At 43.8% G+C, this 14,824-nt stretch overlaps 1 protein-coding gene across 3 annotated transcripts in view; it reads right to left on the reverse strand.

Moving 5' to 3' along the window:
• The window catches only part of BCAN (brevican), a 73,327-nt gene that overhangs the window by 18,516 nt on the left and 39,987 nt on the right, over positions 1–14,824 (reverse strand). For all 3 annotated transcript variants that reach the window (XM_066609090.1, XM_066609089.1, XM_066609088.1), the window contains exons 2-7: positions 14,467–14,551; positions 11,179–11,565; positions 9,859–10,033; positions 9,640–9,767; positions 3,450–3,743; positions 2,882–3,262 (exon numbers count right to left, since the gene is read on the reverse strand). In XM_066609090.1, coding sequence (XP_066465187.1) covers positions 2,882–3,262; positions 3,450–3,743; positions 9,640–9,767; positions 9,859–10,033; positions 11,179–11,565; positions 14,467–14,545 — 1,444 coding nt within the window. In that variant the 5' untranslated portion in view covers positions 14,546–14,551. The remainder of the gene's footprint in view (positions 1–2,881; positions 3,263–3,449; positions 3,744–9,639; positions 9,768–9,858; positions 10,034–11,178; positions 11,566–14,466; positions 14,552–14,824) is intronic.

Here is a 14,824-nt window from a genome sequence, read left to right on the forward strand (position 1 = left end):
CATTCTATTGAAAACTTTCTGTTGTCCTGATCATTAGGCCATCTAAAAATGCAAATAATAAGCTGATGAACGAACCGAACACTTATATGTTGGCTAATCATTAGAGATGAGCGAGCGTACTCGTCCGAGCTTGATACTCGTTCGAGTATTAGGGTGTTCGAGATGCTCGTTACTCGAGACGAGTACCACGAGATGTTCGAGTCACTTTCATTTTCTTCCCTGAGAAATTTGCGCGCTTTTCTGGACAATAGAAAGACGGAAGGCATTACAACTTCCCCCTGCGACGTTCCAGCCCTATACCACCCCCCTGCAGTGAGTGGCTGGCGAGATCAGGTGTCACCCGAGTATTAAAATCTGCCCGCCCGCGGCTCGCCACAGATGCATTCTGACATAGTTCAGGGACAGTGCTGCTGGTGCCGGAGCTGCTATAGGGAGAGCGTTAGGAGTTATTTTAGGCTTCAAGAACCCTAACGGTCCTTCTTAGGCCATAGTCAGAAATCGCAGATCGCACCTATCTGCGATCTGCGATTCCTGTTCTCCTCTCTATATGCGCTCAATGGGGCCGGCGGCAGCAGCGCCGACTCCATTGAGAACATATAGAAGACAAATCATTCTTCTCTGCCACAGCTGTAACAGCTGTGGCAGAGAAGAACGATGTTTGCCCATTGAATTCAATGGAGCCGGCAATACAGCAGGTTCCACTGAAGTCAGACCTGCCTCTGATTGGCTCAGGCTGAGCCAATCAGGGGGCAGGTCTGACTCACACCCCCTTCACACCCACTGCCGGCTGCCGCGGCTGAACTCCGTTTGCCGGGACAAGGTAAGTTTATATATTTTTTTTTTTATTTTAACACATTTCTGGATGAATTGCAGGGAAGAGCTTCTATATTTAAGCCCTTCCCGACAATTCATCCCGCGCACGCCGGCAGACCATTGCTTTCAGTGGAACCGGCTATAAGCATGTAACCCAGGAGAAGTGGCAGCGGAGTGTCATGCAGGCAGTGATTGTGCTTTGTTGGAGGTAGTGTGGTACTTAGCTAAGGTATGCCATGCTAATGAGGGCTTTTCAGAAGTAAAAATTGTTGGGGGGGGGGCCCCACTCTTGCCGCTATTGTGGCTTAATAGTGGGACCTGGGAACTTGAGATGCAGCCCAACATGTTGCCCCTCGCCTGCCCGATCCGTTGCTGTGTCGTTCCCATCACTTTCTTGAATTGCCCAGATTTTCACACATGAAAACCTTAGCGAGCATCGGCGATATACAAAAATGCTCGGGTCGCCCATTGACTTCAATGGGGTTCGTTACTCGAAACGAACCCTCGAGCATCGCGATAATTTCGTCCCGAGTAACGAGCACCCGAGCATTTTGGTGCTCGCTCATCTCTACTAATCATCTCTTTATGTTGCCAAAATGTATTTTTATCAGAAGCATATCTACCTATGTGAACTGGTAATCTGTTGCCAACAAGGATGATACTGTATTGGAAACAAAAGGTCCTATTTACCTATATTCCATTACAACCAGCATCGGACTATGTAAAGGCCATTAAAATTGACTCTTATCTAATTGATCAGCTCTCATTTAAACCCTACTACCGGCCCATGTGAAAAGCCCTTTTGTCCATCGTGACAGATCTGCTATGTCTGTGGCATTTGACTATCGTTAAAATGATGCTATAGCTATCAATGTAGCCTCTACCAATATTCTGACATCTGTGTTAAGTGCCCACACTTCTGAATGGCACTATTCCATAATAGCTAATGGCAAGACCATGTTGTGCAGCCCCCCCTCCCCCTGTACCTAAAGCTGTCTCTGTAAATATATGAAAAAAGTTTAGTACCGTGTTAGCCAGTAAAGCAAAGTGTGATTGTTCTCAGTAAGAGAAACCAAGTAATCTTGTAGATATGATACCTTTTAATGGCTAACAAAAATGCATGATGTTATAGAGAGCTTCCCAAGCTACTCAGGGTTCTTCCTCAGGCATAATGTAACATATTTAAAGACATATTTATATAAAAACATACACACATGATCACATGGGAGGGCACAGACATGATGTGATTAATTTGCACTTAGAACGAATTGTAGAACAGGATAGGAGGGCACAGACATGTTGTGATTAATACATTTAAAACAGAAAGACAGAATTATCTGTGGCAAAGCATTTTTCTAGTCATGGACACAACATATAAGATATCACAGTTATTATATTTAAAGGCAATTTTAAGTCCCAATGTCACAGAAAAATTTGGGAATATTAGTTTATAACCACCTTTGATACTATCAAAAATGGAATGAATCTTGGAGGGGTTTTTTTTTGCATCCGTGGAGACTGTGAGATATGAGACACCTAGAGTAGAGGTAACACATTGGCTTGGTGGTGACCCCCTAACATCAATTTAGAGATCATAATCATTTCACGTCCCTTGTCACTGGACTAATTCAATATTTACTGTTATGCTCATCCCTTTCTGGTATTTATCTAAGTGCTATTAATCACAACATGTCTGCGCCCTCTTATCCTGTTCTGGAATTCATTTCAAGTGCAAATTAATCACATCATGTTTGTGCCTTCCCATCTGATCATGCATATATGTTTTTATATAAATATGTCTTTAGATCTGTTCCATTGTGTCTGAGGAAGAACCCTGAGTAGGTTTGAAAGCTCGCAGCATGTATTTTTGTTAGACAATAACCAGTTAGCCAGTATCATATCTACAAGATTACTTGGTTTCTCTTACTGAGAACTATCACGCTTTGTAAATATATGGTCGTGTGAAACAAGCCATAATTAATATGCATATTTCCTTGACAAAGTTCTGCATACATCATTGGTGGTCAGAGCTATGGTGACTTTGTGCTTGCTTACTATAAATATGTACCTTGAGAACTTTGTAAAACAGGCATATTAATGGTATAACCCATTGTAGATTCTCCACTGTCATTAGAATGATCTTCATAAGGTGGAAAACTTGCAAATGCAGGGGAGAGATCTTCTTCATCACTGATGATGCTTTCCAGAGTTGGTGTTGTTAGAGATGGTGGAGACTCTTGTTGGTCCTTGAGGACAGTTGTGTTCTCCTTATCTTCTAGACTTGCTTTCGTTAACTGTGTCTCATTTAATGGTATGGTATCTACTGAGCCTTGAGCTTCATTTTCAGCTTTTACATCTGGAAACTTTAATTCTTCAAAACTTTCTGTTACTGTAATAACATCTCGGTCTCCGGGAACTGGAGGGTCATGTGTTGGTACGTTGTCTTTACCTGAAATGAAAGAAGAGATTCAGCAATGTTTTATATTAAGTTTAGCCTATAAAACTAAATGTAACCTAAACAAATGTAGGATTGACCCATTGTACATTATACCACACAATATTCAGTGGTCAAGTAAGTGCTTTATGGTTTGGGTTATCTTCGCGTGAACTATTTCACAGTATATTGTTTGGCTTACCTTTGAAACAGTACACATCATATTTTCCTTGGGAGTCGGGGAAACCAGTCTGGTTTCGGAACTGAAAGATAGTCTTCACTCCAGGAGAGTTACCACCACACTTTTCCCTCGGTGTCACAATAGGGTAACGGACACTTCCATCAGCCAACCAGCCTGGGTTGCAGTGATCCAGTCCCTCACTCCAAGCGGCATAGATTTGACCTGTTGTTGCTATCTCAGTACCCAAGGTCCTACAGTGTTCTCTAGCTTCCTGCAGAGTGAATTTATTGAGTGATGTACTCAGAAACACTTGACCTACAATGGAAGAGCATATAGAAAGTCAACAAGTATGTTTGTAACAACAGATACAATTTTCTTTAGCTTGACTCTTAATGAGGTGTGATATGACTATTTGCCATGCTATTAGGATGGTTTATTTACACTTTGAATTACTTTACAATGGGTTTTGTTTGGTTAGGTTAAGATAACAATAGCTTTTCAATGAGTTAAGATAAGATCACTTTCAGCACCATGCTGTCACAATCAAGCTAAAATTTGCTGCATCTGTATGTGTATCCAGATTTTATCAGAAACCAAAAAGGAAGGTAGAGCAATGAGAGAAGAAGAAGCAATGACGAAGGGTAGAGTTAATTCAGCAAAGATAGGTTCTCCTGGAAGTAATTTAAGTATATTAGTAAAATGGTCTAAAATATGGGTGGTCGAAAACTTTATTGTCAATGTGTTTCAAGATTTGGAGGTCGAATCTTCATCATACATTGGTTTATGCCTTTCAGCCATGCCTGGTGGCATTTTTTCTCACCTTTCCCATCGTCTCTCTACTAGCATCCTTTGGGTCTTCTGTGCAGTAGGTGCTGCGTTATCTTTCTGGCTGTCTTTTCTGCATGTAGGGTAAACGCATTCTCAGCCAGACTCTTGAAGAGCCATAGCGCACAGCCAGCTTTCCCATCCCCACCTTATCCTGACACTTCCCAGGCTATTTAAGGCACCCTTCCCCACTGGAGGGTGCCTGAGCAAAGCTGTCCAAGTATTCCAAGTGAAGGTGTTCCAGCATGCTGCTTACTTATTGGTTTTGATCCTTGCCTGTATACCCAGCTTTCTGAACTCCCACTGTCCTGACCATGTCTTACCTGACTGCTGCATGCCACAATCTCCAGCCTTATTTAGTGTTTTGCATGAATTCCACCTGCCCTGACCTTAGCCTGTTAGGCCTCATGTCCACGGGGAAAATCAGGCCCGCTACGAATTCTCCATGGAGAATCCGTAGCGGGTCCCTCCTGCCCCGCGGACATGAGGCATAAAAATAAGAATTAACTCACCTCTCGCCCGCTCTGGATCTTCCCTTCGCCGCGGCTTCATCTTCTCTCCGTCGCGGCCGGATCTTCTTTCTTCGGCCCAGCGGATGCGCAGGGCACGTCGGTTGCGTGCCCCGCGCATGCGCTGGCCTGAAGAAAAAAGATCCGGCCGTGACGGAGAGAAGATGAAGCCGCAGCGAAGGGAAGATCCGGAGCGGGTGAGTAAATTCCGATTTTGGACCCGCACGAAAATGGAGCATGGTCCAGATTTTTTCATGCTCCATTTTTTTTAAAATCACTGTTATTGACCATCCGCGGATATTTATCTACCCGCGGGTGATCAATGCATCCCTATGGGGTGCGGAACCGCGGGCAGGAGAAGAGTTAAAATCTGCTGCGGATTTTAATTCTTCTTTTGCCCGGGGACATGAGGCCTTATACTAACTATGTTCTTGTCTATCCATTTGGTACCACACTTCAGTACCGACTGGTCTGCTTGGATCTGCTGTCAGTGCACTGAGAATACTCCTGGGAAACAAACCGAAGGTTCCCTGCATCAAAGACCAGATCCCTCAAAAAGGGGACCCCTTAGAGCACCCCTCAGGAGTAGCGTAAAACCAAGTCAGTCAATGAAAAAGACATTTTCAGTAATAATCAATGATACCTATGTAGTGGCCCTGAAGGGTCCTACAAAAGCACAATTGCTAATTTTATGAAGGTTTGCAATTCACCCAGGGCATGCAAGGGTTCACTCTGGGTTAATCTGCCCTCCAACAAAGTTAAATTTAATCTGCCCAGCAACGAGCTATTTATCATTGGCTGCCAGCAGTCTGAGCTCTAATTGGCCAGTCTGTCTGGAGGGTTTAACAATATGATTGGCTAACTGACAGTGGGGGGACAGTTAAGAGGCAGGCCACGATTCGTTGGTCCATTGTTAAGCAGCGCCAAAGTTTGCGTGGGACGACATGAAACGAAGTGAAAGTTTAGTTTAGAGAGTGGGAGAGAGCAGTCAAGTTTTAGTCAGCTCGTAGGATGAGATAGTTAGAGAGTCAGTGGTGATTGGAGAACAGCAGGTTGGCGTGATACAGTACTGATGTGAAGAGCCAGCGGAGAGCTGTGGCAGACTGAGGAGATAACATGAGACAGATCACAGAGCAGGTTAGAGCTGTGGAGAGTGAAGGACCGAAGCCCCTCTTCAAGCGCTTGTCCCTGACTGTGATTCTGTATACGCAAGGTAAAGCATAATGGTGCCTGATAAGCAGGAGATGGCTCAGTGTGGTGGCTCAGTACATACTTTCCTGACCCCTCCATAAATGTCATACATGTAATGTCTTGTCTTGATGCACTGTGCAAAAGTGTCTTGTCATTTTTTATGTGTATTGCACAGCTGCAGCGTGTGATGGGTTAATGTCTGCAAAGTATAAGCTGACTGACTGTAATGTATCGATTTCTATCCTGTCACGTGGTATGAGAGAGGTTATAAATGTGAGTGCTTGAGAGCTGGAAAGGAGTTCCATGTCTTCTGCAGTGGTAGTCGGGAGGTCCAGCTACATGGGGGCACCTTCAGCCACTATGTAGTGAAGCATGGAAGAGGAGGAGAGGTTTCCCGTCGTGGATGCATTTGTGAAGAGAAGAGGAGTGAGTCCCATCTGAGAGGAGTGAGAGCAAGAGCAGTTGTGAGCAAGTGCGCATCAAGGCCCGGTGCAGAGGTACTATACATTTAATATTTTCCTATGCGACCGCCTGAAGTCTGTATCTTCTTCAAAGTGTGCCTTGTATTGCTGAAGTTTCCAGTAAAGTTATTTCCAGGCCCTGACCATTCCCGTAGACCTGAGGTTCTTAAACTGTCTCTAGGTCATTTATTTTTCTCCGTCGATGTTTATGCCGGGGGGTACCGGAACAGTGGCATCGCTCATGATAAATCCCTCTTCACGTGGCTACGTGCGTCCCTCTGGGAGGTAGCATGGTAAGTGCCACTGTGACAAGCCAGTATCTTGCCCTCCCAGTTCCTCAGCATGTGCCATGTCACCTGGGTCACCCCATAGAATGCTGCAGCAGAAGTGTCAGCGGCCTAATGAAGTGACTGAGACCTAGTGATGATCCAAAAGGGACAGAGGTCTAGTGAAGTACTCCTGAGTGACAGAGGCCTAACGAAGTGCTCCTGAGTGACAGAGGTCTAGTGAAGTGCTCCTGAGTGACAGAGGCCTAACGAAGTGCTCCTGAGTGACAGAGGCCCAACGAAGTGCTCCTAAGTGACAGAGGCCTAGTGACGGCCCAGAAGTGACAGAGGCCTAGTGAAGTATTCCTGAGTGACAGAGGCCTAACGAAGTGCTCCTGAGTGACAGAGGCCTAGTGAAGTGCTCCTGAGTGACAGAGGCTTAGTGAAGTGCTCCTAAGTGACAGAGGCCTAGTGACGGCCCAGAAGTGACAGAGGCCTAGTGAAGTGCTCCTGAGTGACAGAGGCCTAGTGACGGCCCAGAAGTGACAGAGGCCTAGTGAAGTGCTCCTGAGTGACAGAGGCCTAGTGATGGCCCAGAAGTGACAGAGGCCTAGTGAAGTGCTCCTGAGTGACAGAGGCCTAGTGAAGTGCTCCTAAGTGACAGAGGCCTAGTGACGGCCCAGAAGTGACAGAGGCCTAGTGAAGTGCTCCTGAGTGACAGAGGCCTAGTGACGGCCCAGAAGTGACAGAGGCCTAGTGAAGTGCTCCTGAGTGACAGAGGCCTAGTGAAGTGCTCCTGAGTGACAGAGGCCTAGTGACGGCCCAGAAGTGACAGAGGCCTAGTGAAGTGCTCCTAAGTGACAGAGGCCTAGTGACGGCCCAGAAGTGACAGAGGCCTAGTGAAGTGCTCCTGAGTGACAGAGGCCTAGTGACGGCCCAGAAGTGACAGAGGCCTAGTGAAGTGCTCCTGAGTGACAGAGGCCTAGTGATGGCCCAGAAGTGACAGAGGCCTAGTGAAGTGCTCCTAAGTGACAGAGGCCTAGTGACGGCCCAGAAGCAACAGGGGTCTAGTGAAGTGCTCCTGAGTGACTGAGACAGTGCTGCAGCCGGGGTCAGGATCTGTGTAATACTGGTAACAGAAAGTCTGTGTTGTAGTTTGACAAAGATCAGAAGGCCTATACGCTGCAAGTGCCTGAACACAACACCTAGACATCCAGGTATTGAGAGCTTCGCAAAAATAGGGGAACATCTTTGAGACAACCAACCAAAATTGTGTTGAAATAAGTCTTCTAGAGGGGTAATCTCAAAGAAGATGGGCAGTATGCAAAGCATAGACTGGAACTGAAAATATTTCACAAGCAATCTTTGTCTAGAGAAAAGGAGTTGTCTGCTCAAAGAGGTGGTCTTTTGGAGATGTTTTACTGTATTTATTGGACTGATCTTCACACCAACCCACTAGGTTCTAGTCAGTTGATACAGTGAAATAACATCCAGGACGGATGTCCCCGCTAAAGGACAAACCAAGCTTATGGATATGGTGGATCTCATGGATACCATAGCAATCAATTAGATTACTGATTTAATTTTTTAACTTATAACCGAATTGAATTTACCCGTTCAAAAGCCAAAAATACATACACTGTACGAGGGGCTGCTGAAAAGTCTTTGGCTTTGTGTTTTCTTTGTTTCTATGGTGTTACATCACATAAAAGCCTTATGTGTCTCATATATGTTTTCAAAATTTTGAGTTTGTAGCTTATGGCAACAGTGATCTCGGCACGCGGGAAAACAAAATGGCGGAGTCTAAGGTGATATTCACAACAAATGAGAGCAGAGGAGTGATAAAATTCTTGTTTTGGGGGGATCAATGCCCTTCATATTCCACAGTTAAGAATTGGGTTGCCACATTTAAAATGGGCCACTTCAGCACCAATGATGAGGAACGTCCTGGACGGCCAAGAGAGGTTGTTGTTCCGGAGATCGTCGATGCTGTGTACAACCTCATATTGGAGAATTGGCAAATTTCAGCTAAAGGAATAGCAGACATCATGGGGATTTCTCGTGAATATGTGTGTGTCATTATCCATGAACATGGAGAAGCTATCTGCAAAGTGGGTCCTCAAATGTTTGACAACAGATCAGAAACGCATGCGAGTGAAAACTTCCCGGTCCATTTGTCAGTGTTTCCAGACTGATAAGAACTTCCTGGATTGACTGGTCACTATGGATGAGACCTGGATCTATTTGTATGACCCTGAAACCAAAGAGCAGTCAAAAGAGTGGAGGCACAGTGGTTCTCCTCGCCCAAAGAAGTTCAGGGTGCAAAAATCAGCCACTAAGGTGATGGCATCTGTGTTCTGGGATAAGGAGGGCAATGCAAGGTATTACATTAAACTTTTGGACCAATTGAAGACAGCTCTAAAGGCCAAAAGGATCTTGTTCCTACACCACAGCAAAACTGGTGGAGCTAGGCTTCCAGCTGGTTGACCACCCACCTATTTCACCAGATCTAGCTCCCTCCGACTATCATCTTTTTCCAAACCTGAAGAAACACCTCAAGGGTATCAAATTTCACACCATTTCTGATGCCATGGCTGCTGCGGATGACTGGTTTGAGGCACAACCGAAATCCTTCTTTTTGCAAGGCTTAGAGAACTTGGAATACCGATATAAGAAGTGTGTTGACATCAGTGGTGAGTATGTGGAATAAGTGTACAGTTTCATCTTCCTATCTCGTTTGTTTCTGGGTAAAGCCAAAGACTTATCAGCAGCCGCTCGTAAAAGTCTTTCGATGACTATACCATAAATTCTAAATAAAAGTAGAAACCCACAATAGACTGCATTACCTACAGGAAATCGCTGAAAATTATCTCCCGAATTACAGAAAAAGAATTGCTCACAGTTTTCAGGAGGCAAATTCATAAGTCCGTTTCATATCCACATTAGATTTCAAAATTACCCTTGAGTTCTTCCACGTAGCAGTATACATCATACATGTCATCAGGATCCAGCACTCCATAGTTCCGAACTCCAGGAAATCCATCCATGTCTCCATAACAACCTTCTCGTGGAGTCTGGATGGGGTATCTGTAAGGTGAGGAGTCAAAGTAGTCTTGATCTTGTATTTATTGAGATGATTTTGAATCTGGAAATAAACTTCATCAGAAAATTGACTTACCTGACAGTTTGATCAGCGATCCAACCTGCATCACACTGTTCATAACCTCCATGGTAAGCAGCCAAAAGCTGATCAGCGGTGGCTATGTGGGCCTTGATTCTTGTACATGCTTCTTGGGCCATGGCGAAAGTGTAAGTGTACCGATTGATCCCTTCACGGTAGAGGAATACAACACCTGAAAAACAGGAGAACCCAAGATAACATGCAATAATACCTAGAGTTATCATCTGGAAAGTTGAAGCATCTCAGCCATGCCAGACCCTCATCTCTTAAAGTTCCCATATGCATTAGAGTTTAGTCATCTGGACCCACTGATAACAGCAGAGTTGGATGACTCTATAATGTATATGAGATCGCTTGACTTTCGCCCGACAGATGATGTCAGGGGAAAGTAGGATTGGGGATGGGATATTGAATTTCGATGCCTAATTCTTTTGTACTAAAACAGATAAGCCAATGCCAGAGGTGTCTAGTGGTGGCTTAAAGGTACCCATACACCTTCCACAACTGTCTAACGAATGATTGAATGTATGTGTGTTTAGGAAAGTAGCCAAACAAAAAGATCGGACATTGAAATTCAGAATTCCGGATTCTTTTTTCAACATCTGTCAGTGGAAAGTTGAACTGTTCCCATACACATTAGAGAGTCGTCTGAAGCCACCTTTATTGGAGGTTGTGGATGACTAGGGTTTACTGTGTATAGGGAGCTTAACCACCTAAAGACACGATTGGTCAGCTGGGCCAAACATTCATGTGTATTGGAGAGTCAGTGGAAACAGCTGTTGGAAGAACAATCATTCGTTAGACAGTTGCTGAAGGTGTATGGGCAACTATAAACAGACTGAAAACTGACTATATGTATTGTCCCTATATGACAATTGCCCAGTGGATACTGATTAAGTACTGTATAATTTTGGGGAATCAAAGATCTATGTTACCCCTGAATGTTGACCAAGTGCAAATGGAAGAGCTGGGTATTCTTTAGGGATACCTCAGATTGGGATAGTATGGTGGCTACTTCAAACTGGATATTTCCTCTAAAAAATATTTTATATTGGAGAAACTGATCTAAAAGTGACAGCTCCCAAAATGTCTTGACAAGCATTTTAGATCTTCAAATAAATATGAGCCATGGTATGCTATGGTCGTGAAAAATGTTCAGGAGATGAGTAGTAAGGCCAAGAAAGATTCATCAAGGTCAACCTAACATCTTCATGCTGGGTTGATCCAGAGTAAGCAAAAAATGAAACCCCCAAGAGATAGATTCCAACTCAACCTGAGGAAACAAGGGGAGAAAAAAAACGAGGATTAAGACCTTACCTTTAATCTTGACTTCCACCATGGCATAGTCATCCTCGATTCCATGTTGTACATGGCATCGGTATATTCCTGAGTCATTACTTATCAGCTCTCTTAAGACTAATGTAACATCATATGCTGAAACTGAGTATCCAGGCAGAGAGGCTCGTGATTTGTACCCCTCATTGATCTTCACTTTGTGGCCTCGGGCCACTAAGATTTCCGTTTCTTTGCCATTGGAGATAAAGGTCCACTTTACTCGAGGTGTGGCTAAGACAGCTCGGCGCCCAACACCATCCTCTTCTGATTCTGAGTGGTAGGTGATGTGGCATGGGATGGTGAGAGTTCCAGACAGGACGGCATTGGTGGTAGAATTTCCAATCCGTACCCTCAAGCTCTTGTAATCCTCTAGACGGGAAAAGAACATGGTATTAGCTAAGGACGGATGGCAACGTGTCATGCCAAACCACACTTGGCCACCTCAATGCACAGTATACCACACAGAAAATTGAGACACCTCAATTTTCAGCAGAAAGAGAATGAATTTGGAAAATCTGGGTCACCACTCACGTTGGCTTTCTTTAATCATAAAACCACCATTAAAGTAGACCTGTCATCCTGACATAAAACCATGCTGTTTCCTTTAAGACATCAAAGTGAAATATTCCAGAGTCATCCAGATTGCTCATAAAAACCATAACTGTTTTATTAACCTATTAATTCACAAATGTCTGGTTATACAGAGTATATCAAAGCGTGGAAACACCCATATAGAATAAAAACTGTTTGGCAGACAATGATCAAATTTTGCATGCAAGCTGCTGAGAAAGGGAGAAATTTGTTAGGCCATGTCACCAACATGATGGCCACTTTGAATGCCCTCATCTTAGATTCAACTGTAATTTTTCCAGTGGGAAGGTAAGGTATGGGATATATCAAACTTGTCATCGTGCGTCATATAGCACGTGTGTCATCGCTGTAGATTTCAATGAACGCCACCCAACCAGACCTCCCATTACCCACAGTGCACTTTCCAAACTTCTTTCCAAAGTCCAAGAAACAGGTTTTGTCGCTGAAACCAGAAGCATCAGCACCTGCCGCTCTGGCCTCATTCCGCAGATCAGCGACAGAACCTATTTCACAGAATTTGGAAAGAAGTTTGGCCTGTGGGTAAGGGAAGGTCTGGTTGGGTGGCAGTGATTGAAATCTAAAGGGATGACACAGGTGCTTCATTCACCTGAAATAAGAACGATATCAACACGTTCTGCTTGAGATAACGTCATCATTCACATGAACTGTAATTCAGAAAACTCACCCTGTTAACATGAGAACAAGTAAAGTTATGATAAAATGAAGCACGCTGATGTTCTTCTGGTAAAATTCTCTGCCAGTCTGATATATCACACACCTGCCTTACACTAAGTACAGACGGAGCCTCACAGCAAACATTAAAAAGAGCCCCCCTCGCCTTCACATACACACACACACTACTATGGATTTAGCTAATTATGATAGAAGGGTCATTTGTGTCCCCCTCCATGTATATTCCCCTTGTTTGATGACCATTTAGGTCCTATGGATACAGGAGTCCTCAACCAGGCTACGACCTGCAATCTTTATGGAACCTATAGCAGATGTATGGTTTACCTGTATGGCTCATGCACATCAATGAGCCTACATGCCATATAGCCAATCAAAATAGAAACCACAATGTCAGCAAAAATGAGGGGGGCCTCATCATCACTGGGCAGGGTCCGATATAAGTTGTTTCTTGATGAAGGGGTCAGGATTTACACATTTTTATGGCGTCTTAATTGTACACCTTGGGGTATGTTCACAAGGGTGGAACCTGTCTCAGATTTTTGCACACGGCAGTTCTAGCATTTTCACTGCTTGACTCCAAGGAGAGAGCCGAGTAATGGGAATCAGCTGGACCCAAGGGTGGATGTGAACGGGGCCTAAGATGTTAGTGGGATTTGTCAGCAAAGTTTGAATTGATTTCCAAGTGGCAGTGAGCAGAATGGTAAATGCAGCTTTAGATGGGACTGGAAAATACGACCAGCATTCACCACCCTTAAAGATCAACATTCGACTCATCGTAGTCTTCAGCCATGGGATTTAATAGTTAAATGTCTCGTCCTTCACAGCTGTAAAATACATTGTTAGTGAAAACAATTGCTTGAGGTGACTCATTTTGATCTCCAGGTACAGAATTATTATTATATTCAGTCATCAAGGGTATTGTAACGCACTGTGGGATATGACTGTGACCTACAGTAGATGACTAAATCGATAAGTACTATAGAAGTATATTAATATCAGTGTCATAGCGGCCTTAATATCATTTGTCTTTGTAAAGCCAAAGCTAATTGATGACAGCTTCCTGTATCTTTTCTCCATGCTGTATTTACTATTGAAATGAATGGAAAACAGGATTGAAGAAGTTTGCAATCTTAACTTCGGAAGTGTGGGTGAGCAGTCATATGGATAGTCCACCCTTATTGTATGAATCCTTCTACCTTAGATTGACAAATAGAGGGCAGAAGAAGGTTAAATAGGAAAAAGTCTGCATATGCAAGAAGGAGACTGATTGGCCCAAAAAAACTCTCCATGGCCTCCAGAATGGCTGACTCTGGTTGCACATTCAAAAGTTACAATAGAAAGCTGACATGTAATAACGTTATATCCATTCTTAATAAAGGCTTTTTTAACTTGACAAATCTATGGACAATGGAGATATGAAGGCTGGGCCCACTGATTCTGGGAGGGGACCATCCAGTCCTCGTTTTTAAATTTAATTGTTTCCACATCTTAAAGTCACAGACACAATTGACCATGACAGAGGCCCTTACAGGAAGCCAAGCACTTCCTGCTCTGCCATCTTCTCTGTCACACAGGCAGCATGATGATGTCACCACGCTATCTGCATCTTTCTATATGATCCTGGCCAGAGAAGGTCAAGGCAGAAGATGGAAACCACCAGTGGAGCATGATGAAGGGAGTTTCTTATTTTATTATCGGGCACAGTGGGGCCTATAAATGATTAAGTGGGTAAGACGGGGCCATAAATGACTAAGGAGTCACAGCGGAGTCTATGAATCATAAAGGGGAAACAGCAGGGCCTATAAATGACTCAAGTGGTAGAGTGGCACCTATAAATGATGAAGGAGTTCCGTTGAAAATCTGTAGCCCAAGGGCCCACATAAACCTGGAGTAAGCCCTGTATGAAGGCCTCTATAATCATGTTGATAAGAATTTGTTATGATAGTAGCCCCTATCATACTAGAATGAGAGGAGACAAAACTTAACTTGAATCCCCGTCAATGTTGGACGTTAAAGCTTGTGAAGTCAGAGCCAACACGAAGAGAAGAAGCAAGTTTAACTTCATATCAGCCTGCAGAAAACAGAAATAATATTCATCAGTGATTGTTACATTATCCGTGACACAATAGACATTAATACGTGTTATATGTCATTATACAAAATAATTGAAAGGTTAGAGTTATTGAGAAATTCCTTAGCCATATAAAGATCCCGGGCAGAATGTCCTTCACCTCTAGAATTGAGCCACATGGCTGGGAAACTTCTTGGTGACCTCTTAAAGGGAGGTCTACATTTGCTTACTTGTCAACATTTCCATCACAATTCCCAAGGAGATGGTCATACT

This window comes from Eleutherodactylus coqui, chromosome 6 (genome assembly GCF_035609145.1).
Source record: "Eleutherodactylus coqui strain aEleCoq1 chromosome 6, aEleCoq1.hap1, whole genome shotgun sequence".
Taxonomy (NCBI): Eukaryota; Metazoa; Chordata; class Amphibia; order Anura; family Eleutherodactylidae; genus Eleutherodactylus; species Eleutherodactylus coqui.